The 9,153-nt window shown below is 43.7% G+C and overlaps 1 protein-coding gene across 1 annotated transcript in view; it reads left to right on the forward strand.

Moving 5' to 3' along the window:
* Nucleotides 1-9,153, forward strand: part of frem1a (Fras1 related extracellular matrix 1a) — a 59,918-nt gene extending 50,765 nt beyond the window's left edge. The window contains exons 34-41 of the mRNA XM_084042963.1: nt 402-551; nt 1,305-1,645; nt 3,431-3,478; nt 3,781-3,981; nt 4,848-4,970; nt 5,500-5,615; nt 6,358-6,443; nt 7,835-9,153. Coding sequence (XP_083899089.1) covers nt 402-551; nt 1,305-1,645; nt 3,431-3,478; nt 3,781-3,981; nt 4,848-4,970; nt 5,500-5,615; nt 6,358-6,443; nt 7,835-8,040 — 1,271 coding nt within the window. The 3' untranslated portion in view covers nt 8,041-9,153. The remainder of the gene's footprint in view (nt 1-401; nt 552-1,304; nt 1,646-3,430; nt 3,479-3,780; nt 3,982-4,847; nt 4,971-5,499; nt 5,616-6,357; nt 6,444-7,834) is intronic.

The following is a 9,153-nucleotide window of genomic DNA, read 5'->3' on the forward strand; positions in this document are numbered from 1 at the left end:
GTTATTAAACCACATAAAAAGACGATCCCGAGATATCTCGGGATACGCAGGTAACAGGTGGATTTAATGTCCCGAGATATCTCGGGATTGGCAGTATATGTGTTAAAAATATATATTCAAAGATTTGCACACATTTCAAGATAAAAAAAATAGCAGATATACAAGCTCAAACGCGGCACGAAGTGACGCGCTATGAGCTTGTAGATCTGCTATTTTTGAATAGCCAACCAATGTGCTATATATACAGATAAAATCTAAAATGACACAGATGTTTTCCCGGTTTTAATGGGTTACAATTGTACACACAAGCACTAATATTTACACATACTTTCCAACATGCTTATACATCACTCCACCACATACAAACAACATGCTGTCTGTAAACTGCTCTATGTCTATAGGCGTGTCCAAGCGGAGCTGGCAGGTGGAGATCAGCCAGGACCGGCTGGAGGAGGCCGAGGAGACGTTTGAGCTGAGCCTGGTGTCTCCAGAGGGAGCCGTGTTAGGCAGCGTCTCCACAGCTCACTTCACCATCACAGACACGGGGAGAGGTGAGTGTTATAACAGCTCACTTAAGCCACTGCCAGCTATTTCCGAGTGTTTTCACTAAACTTTGAAAAATCATAGAATATTATTTTTCACAACGATCCACCCGCCGATCGCTTTAAAAGACGTACTGTAGGGGGGTCTCGTGGAATCGGAGGAAAAAATGGTGCCGCCACCATAATCCATTCCATAGTTGTGGGCAGTTGAATGTGGGTTGTTTTCTCCAAAAAGCAATAGAAAGCAGAGAAAAAGGCTTTTTTTCCAAATCCATTTATTGAAGTGAGTGTGGCTGTTTTGTTTTTTTGCAGTCACGTGATTTGCTGCTTTACTGGGAGTCAGATGGTCACTCATGTGTTAGCGAACAGCACCATCTAGCGTAAAACCACTGAAAACACAAAATCGTGTCATTCTCGTCATTGGCAGTCTGCAGCTTAGCAAAATATGACGAGAAATCTCGTCATCTCCACAGCTCACATTACCATCACAGACACGGGGCGAGGTGATTTTGGTGTCTCCAGAAATAGCAACGTTAAACCTAATTTATGCTCCGTCTTGCGATGGAGGCACGCGCCAAGAACGACCGAGAACGTCCGAGAATATCCGTCCAATAAGCTCACAACACGTCGCGTCCGCGCTGTGCAGCTTGTAGGCCGGCTATTTTTGGCTTGTGACACCGGCACTCAGTAGGATTCAGGCTTAATGGTGGCTGGTGACACACACCCCAAAACAGACTTTCTCCATTTTGTTTTAAATGACAGGACATTGTGGAGTGCAGCGGGACCGGGGGCTTCCCATCCTGGGAGGTAAAGAGGTGAAGTCAGAGCTCTACCCCCAGCATGGATCCATTCAGCTGGAGAAACTGCCCGTGGAGGCACAGTCCCAGGTCATCTGGACCCGTGGAGATAGCGTCCCCCAGCCCCCTGCCCGTGGAGATAGCATCCCTCAGCCCCCTGCCCGTGGAGATAGCATCCCTCAGCCTCCTGCCCGTGGAGATAGCATCCCTCGGCCCCCTGCCCGTGGAGATAACATTCCCCAGCCTCCACCAGCAGCAGCAGATCTCACCAAGAAGAAGCTGAGAGCCATGAGCAACCCGAAGACTGTACGTATACCTGTTCCTTTATGACTCGGGTTTTCAGCGCTCACTCCCAAGTAGAGTTGTCAAATTCTGCCCGAACATTTATGCTAATTAAAAAAAGTGCGGGAAGGCATGACTAGAAGGGTACCCCCCCCCTTCCAGTCAAACGTTTGACGTTTGGTCACATTTGTCTCAAGAAGTCACAATGGCCCTCATTTATCAACGCAGCGTATAAACCGGCGTATATTTTTCCATATATTCGGCCGTGCACCAACGTCGAAGTCACATTTATCAAAGGATCCTAAACAGCTGATCCGAGCGTACATCAGGTCGGGGCTTTGATAAATCTCACATCTGAAAACGAGCGTCATTTAAATAACACGCCCTTAAATATTCTCAAAACGCCCCGATTTTACGACATGAAGACGAACCAGAATACGACCAAAGACATGAAAAGCCAATAAGAAATAGCTTCCCCCGATCGCCTCGCCGAACACGCACACGCCCCTCTCTCTCTCTCACACACTCACACACACGCGCCCGCCTGTGTTTTTCCTGTAATCCGCAGCGGTATCTTTGTCACTTAGGCTTGTAGCCTATATGAATGACATATTATGATAACAATCACATCGCCATGAATGGAATACGTTTGTATATTAATTTATTTACCCCATACCAAGCAGTGCGCGTTCAAGTTATACTAAAATAAAGCAGTCAGACTCGGCCAGGCTGCAGTGATTCCGTGCCGCCACGTTAATAAGAGATTGGAGCGTCGGGTTTATATCCTTAACCCAGCCAGGTTGTAGTCTTCATAACTCTCTATGACATAACGCCATAACATAGGACAAGCTACTGTAAGTTTGTAGTCCATGAAATGATCGTCGGGAGTCCCGAAAATGCGCTCGCATGAAGCGCTGTATATTTAGAAAATAGCAGATCTACAAGCTCACAACGCGTCGCGTTGTGAGCTTGCAGATTTGCTATTTTAAAATAGCCAATGCAACCGAATGACTGTTAAAGCAGTTTGTTTAAATTACTTTATAAAATGTTATATTTTCACAGGGATTATTTAATAGTGTAGATATACATTTTGGAATGGATATATGTGTCCAGATGCCTGTCAGACCGTCAGACAATGCTGCTCCGCAGGTCTAGAATGGAATAAACGGGCGCAGCCAACGTCAACAACTGGTCTCGACCAGACGTGAGATCTCAGCGTAAAGTAGGATGAAGCCCACGTCAGGATATATTGATAAATGCCGAAAGGTGCGGTGATCTCGCCGTACGCTCATTATTCGGGCTGCACCGCGTTGATAAATGAGGGCCAATATGCATGTTGGGGAGTGAGAGTGTGTTGGTAAAGTAGCTGCCCACCACTGCGGAGGGTTTGAATCCACCGCGGTCCATCCGGCTTTGTCGAGCACGTAGTCCTTACGGGCTGGGGCCGGAGCCTGTCAGCAGGGAGTGTTGGGCGGGAGGAGTAGGATGGAGGCTCCCCGTCCTCTCGGTGGGGGCTCCTCACTGGTAGGTGAGCCAGTAGGATACAACAGCAGTGACAACACAGAAATGTGTGCGGGGAGGAATGAATTGGCATAACGACTAAATTGGAGAGAAAAAGTGGTACAATTTTATTTAAATTATTATTATTACTATTAAAAAAAGACCATAATTCTGAGAGTGTAGAAATGGAACCAAATCCATTTGTTTCCTTCTTTTTTTTCATTTGTTATAAAACAGAAATAAGTACACTGAAGTATAACACACCTCTCTGTACTTAACCCTTCCTCATCCATATTTTTCATCCTCCAGATCGCACCCTCCTCAGTTCTTAACAACGGAACAGATGTCATTTACACGGTAAGCATCTAAGACGCCAGTAGGTACCCCCACCTCACTGGACTGATCAGGGATGTCTGTTGTGTCTTTAACAGTGGTGGAAGAAGCACCACACCAAAAAAAGTTCAAAAGTAGTTAAAGTTGTATCTTTCTCACGACAAGTTGTGACCTGGACATTTGCCTTTGAAATCTAGTGGAGCAGAAGTACAGTAGGACATACCATACGTATCGAAACATGGACATACTCAAGTAAAGTGCCTCAAGAGTGTACTTGAGTAAATGTTACTTAGCTAACTTTCCCCCTCTCTGTTGTTTGATCCCAGTACCACGGCATCACCAACATGCAAGTGGAGGACGACACGTTTCCGTCCAGGAAGGGCAGGAAGGCCAACGTGCGCGTGGTCAGCAAAGTGGTCAACGGAGGCAGCCAGGGCCAGGTGCTGTCAGCACCGGTCACCAAGGCCAGACCAGACCCTGGCAGAAAGGCCACGGGCCCAGAGCAACCCGGACCGCCCAAAGGACAGGTGAGACGTTCCTGCTTACTTCAGTATCAGCCTATCTTTCTGCATCAGGGCCCACTTGAACATTCTCGAAAGCGTTCGCAGTCCACCCCATCTGACCACTTAACACGGTGGCCCTTTGCACCCTTCTGACCAGTGGTGGAAGAAGTACTCAGATATTTTACTTAAGTAAAAGTAGAAATACCACAATATAAAAATACTAAAATCAAAATGCTACTTGAGTAAAAGTACAAAAGTATTGGTATCAAAATGTACTTTAAGTACCAGAAGTAAAAGTACTAAAATGTTTGAAAATAGCAGATCTGCAAGCTCACAACGCGTCGCGATGCGACGCGTTGTGAGCTTGTAGATCGGCTATTTTCAAATAGCCTATGTATAAAATAGGGCTGAAGTGGTTAACGTATTTTTTTAATAATCAGCAAAGTAACTAGTAACTAAAGAATTTAAATAATTGTAGTGTAGTATAAGTACAATATTTGCCTCTGAGATGTAGTGGAGTAGAAGTAAACAAATTGAAAATTGAAAATCCTGAAAATGCAAAAATGTTTTACTTAAGTACAGTACTTCAGTAAATGTACTTAGTTACTTTACACCACTGCTTCTGACCACCACGGCAGCCTTTTGGCTGTTCGATTAACTGTTGTACCCCTAATGGAGGTATAGCGACGCTTGGGAAACCTCTATCAGCTCCCGATGAGCAGGTTGGTGCCTTGCATGGTTTCCTCTGCTGTCGGTGTGTGAATGTAAGGCACATCGAAGCACTTTGGATAAAGGCGCTACAGTGTATAAATGCATCATTTACCATTTAATGGTGTAAGCATAAATACATGAGTTTTGACATGTCTGTGGACATTTGTGTTGTCTATTAGGTGACAGTGGACACCAAACCCTGTGTCCCCGAGCTAAAGGGACTGCTGCACTTCAACCACAGCATGAGTCGGCTGTTTCACTGCAACGGTGTGAGCTGGAAACCATGGACTCCTAATGACCAGGTACCAGTGCTGTCACACTGAACACTTTGACACACCATGACATGATACTACATTCTCACATTACGGTGACATCTAATGCAATACACCAAACCAACGTTGCCTCTGTTCACTCAGTTTACTCTTGGCTTGATGCAATTAGAAGCTTCCATCACCTGTGAACTGTGAAACTTTTTTTCCCCTTTGAGATGTTTTCAAAAGGCAGCCAACAAAACCAGAGTAATATGTAATATATACTATTTTTTACATAGTAATATGGTAGGCTATAATATTACTGTTTTGGCAGAGTAATACCTCTACTCGTTACTGGATAAAATAATAATATTACAGTAATATATTAAAAGTAACTTGTTACTGCCCAACACTGGCCGCCATCAACCAAGAAATTATACTTCCACATCTCTGCACAATGTTGGTTCTGTACTCTACCACAGAATATTATGTGTAGATAATCATAATCAGCTTTTATCTAGCTCAATCTGCACATTCAGATGATGCGGTGTAACATGGTACGGGTCATGTCTTCACACAGATGGTGAGCGCTCAGCTTTGTCCTCATGACTGGGTCTTCCACGGTGGTTACTGTTACATGCTCAGCACGGAGCGCAAGGCCACGTGGAGCACTGCTAACCGGGCCTGCAAGGAGAGGTGAGCACGGCATTATGGAATATCATGGACATAAGGGCAGTGGTGTAAAGTAACTAAGTACTTGTCAGTACTTTTACTACCCCACTATATCTCAGAAGCAAATATTGTACTTTTACTCCACTACAATTATTTGAAAACTTTAGTTACTAATTTCTTATATTGTCATTATTATTACAAAACATACATTACCCACCCTATATACATTTCGTCCATTTGAAAATAGCCGATCTACAAGCTCACAATGTGTCGACCAATTGTGAGCTTGTAGATCGGCTATTTTCAAAAGATTTTTTTATACATTTTATACATTTGAAAACTTGTGAAACGGGACATTTTGTTTAATGAGTACTTTCTACTGTTGGTACTTTAAGGACATTTTGATGCCAATACTTTTGCACTTTTACTCAAGTACGTTTTCAATTCCGGACTTTTTCCACACAATACAGCTTTATTGTGTGTTTGTCCTCGGTGATATTGTGTCTGCTATACGTTGTGGAACTGCTGATGTGCTCTTTCCTTTAATCGCCAAATAAATTCATTCATTCATTCATTGAATCAGTCTTTTCCACCCCCCCTGATCATTCTGTCTGTCTGTCTGTCTGTCTGTCTGTCTGTCTGTCTGTCTGTCTGTCTGTCTGTCTGTCTGTCTGTCTGTCTGTCTGTCTGTCTGTCTGACTGACTGACCTTTGTGTTGTTTTGAAGTATTAACTTCAAACCTATATGAACTGTGTTTTATTTGCAGGTATAAAGGTAACCTGGCCAGTGTTCTCTCCCAAGCTGATATGAACTGGCTGTGGGACTTCAGTGGAAGGAAACCATTCTGGATAGGTCAGTGTAGTTGCAGTGTAACTGCATGTTTTCTCTTTGTATACATAACTCAATACACAGCACATAGCTGAAAGCAGAGCTTCATATAACCCAGGGAGGCACCACGTGGACAAGCTGTCCTACCAATCCTGTCTGCCTGGCTGAAGCGTCCTTGAGCAAGGCGTTTGTAAAGCCGGTATCTCGGTATTGCTATAGAGCACCGAAGTCTGACGTCACTGCCAGTAGAGGGCCAGGATTCGTGGCTTTATTTTTTTTGTGTTGAAATCCCCATTTGGGAATCTTAGATCACGTCATATAAGAACTGTGTTCCAAACATAAACACCACCCTGGCGTTTTTGTCAGGGGGGTGGCTCTGCATCGTTTATGATATTCATTCAAATTTGATACAGCCTGTTTCTGGCAAAAATGGAATTAATTCTGCCTTAAAAGTCTTAAGAACTACTACTTCCGGGTCTGAAATCACTGTCCCCACAGCAGCTGCTTTCATGGGAAATGTAGTCTTTGGGTTGTTGACTCGTTTCTAGTGTTTATATTGTGTTACTCTTTGGGTAAATGTGTCCATTTACACCTTCAGTCGATGCTTCATATCCATATGAGTAAAAACGCCAGGGTGGTGTGTTTATTTTTGGAACACAGTTCTTATATGAAGCGATCTAAGATTCCCCAATGAGGATATCAACACAAAATGTAAAGCCATGAACCTGCGGAATGCGCCCTCTACTGGCAGTGACATCAGGACTTCGGTGCTCAATTGAGTGTTTGTTCAGTCACAGGGGTCTCCCTGTCTCTCCAGATCTTTAATGAACAGAAAATACATTTTCAGGTGGGTGGCAAATCTTCGGCCAATCAGGAGAAAATGTGTTCCAGTTCCAATTTTGTCTGCTCATTTCTTTGTGTCATCACTTCCAATTTCACTTAGGCTATCAGTGGTGCTCAAACTTTTTCATGTCAAGGACCCCCAAAATTTGTATTTAGCCACGGACCCCCCATCTCAAAATATTTAGTTCCAGGGACCCCCAGAAACAAAGTTTTGAGTAACAAATATTCCCTTTAAAAATATATATATTCAAAGATTTGCACACATTTTCATGATTTAGAAAAAATAGCTAAAGTGTAAAATAAGGCTTTTTAGCTCAAATCAAAAAATGACACAGATGCGTTCCAGGTCTTAATGGGTTCAAATTGGTTAACAAGAACAAATTACATAAATTTCAATTATGACCGTGGTAACAGTCTGAAAACAGGGCGGTCCCTCGACCTTCGCGGGAGGCGGGTTTTCATGCCCAGGCCAATCATTGAACCAATCATCATAAAGTCCGGCGAAACGCCCACCGATGTCATCAGAAAGCCAAATAAAGTCTAATATTATAATTTAATATCTGTCTCCTCAGGTTTGAACGACGGTGAGAGCCGGGGCCGCTGGGAGTGGGTGGGCCGGGAGGCGGTCAGTTACACCAACTGGAGGAAGACCCCTCCACGCTCCAAGATGAAGGGCGGGACCAGGAAGTGCGTGCTGGTGTGGAGGCGGGCCAAGTGGCAGATCAGAGACTGCAAGAACAGCCGGGGACACCGATACGTGTGCTCCGTCAAAGTGTGACCGCCAGCAAACGTATAGGCGGCACGTCACGACCAACCCACTCTGTCTGAAACGAGTTGTTACATCACAACCCACCCACTCTGTCCCAAAGGAGTTGTTACAACAGTAAAGACTGATCTCAGGACTATAATAACTCCCAGCCAGCACGGACAGGAACGGGAACCCCTCCTCACCCCTCAAAAAACACTATATTGTGCCTATAAATCTGGGTCTGTGAACTACTTTCATCCTAGCGTCCCCCTATTTAGGGAATGTCATTATAGGTGAAAACACTTTTTATTTTTCCTAATGTTTTCAATTTACCAAAATAACGAATAATAACGTCTGTCTGTCTGTCTGTCAAAAAAACTACGGCAGATTAAAAACATGGCAGGCTAATAACCAACATGGCTGCGTCTAATACAATTAATAATGGGTGTGTCCAGACCCATGGGTTTACCACCGGTCAATGCTTGCACATTGACACACTAAAGGCCTCTGCAGACAGGGTGCGATTTTCCGCACGGAAAAAACGGACAATATAATTTTTTAAATGAACACATGGTTCTCAATGACCTCATGCACACCCTGTGCGGCGATGCGATGCGATGCCGCGATGCGGGTTTTTTTTTCAATCGAACTCAGTTCGATTTGTGCGTTTTTTCGCATGCGGTAAAAACTGATTGACTAATCGCACCCTGTGTGCAAACCCCTTTAAATGTAACACACCCATTTAATTTAATTAACTGCAGCTGCGTTGCTTACACTATAAGGTCAGCCTTATGCAGCCTGCCATGTTTTTACCCTGCTGTGGTTTTTAACCTGAACTGAGAGACAAACCACAAAACCAGCCTAAGGTGTCATTTCCCTTTAAGTGGTTAAACTAACAGAAGTACGCTGATACTCCATGTACTGTACCTGTAAGTAACGTTGTTTACACTGTATCTAAATGTATGCTAATTATTCATTTGAAGTGACATTATTGTTCTTCTGCTGTATGTATGCTTTCAAGAGATTTTGTTCTTTTTTTAGTACCGTCTATTCTTTGTTTGTGTTGTGTGCTTATTTTAAGGTGTATGTTGTTCGTTTCAGAGATTACGTATATTTCTGCATTGTTTAAATATTTTTTAAATA

This window comes from Gymnoscopelus microlampas, assembly GCF_963454915.1.
Source record: "Gymnoscopelus microlampas genome assembly, chromosome: 19".
Classification (NCBI taxonomy): domain Eukaryota; kingdom Metazoa; phylum Chordata; class Actinopteri; order Myctophiformes; family Myctophidae; genus Gymnoscopelus; species Gymnoscopelus microlampas.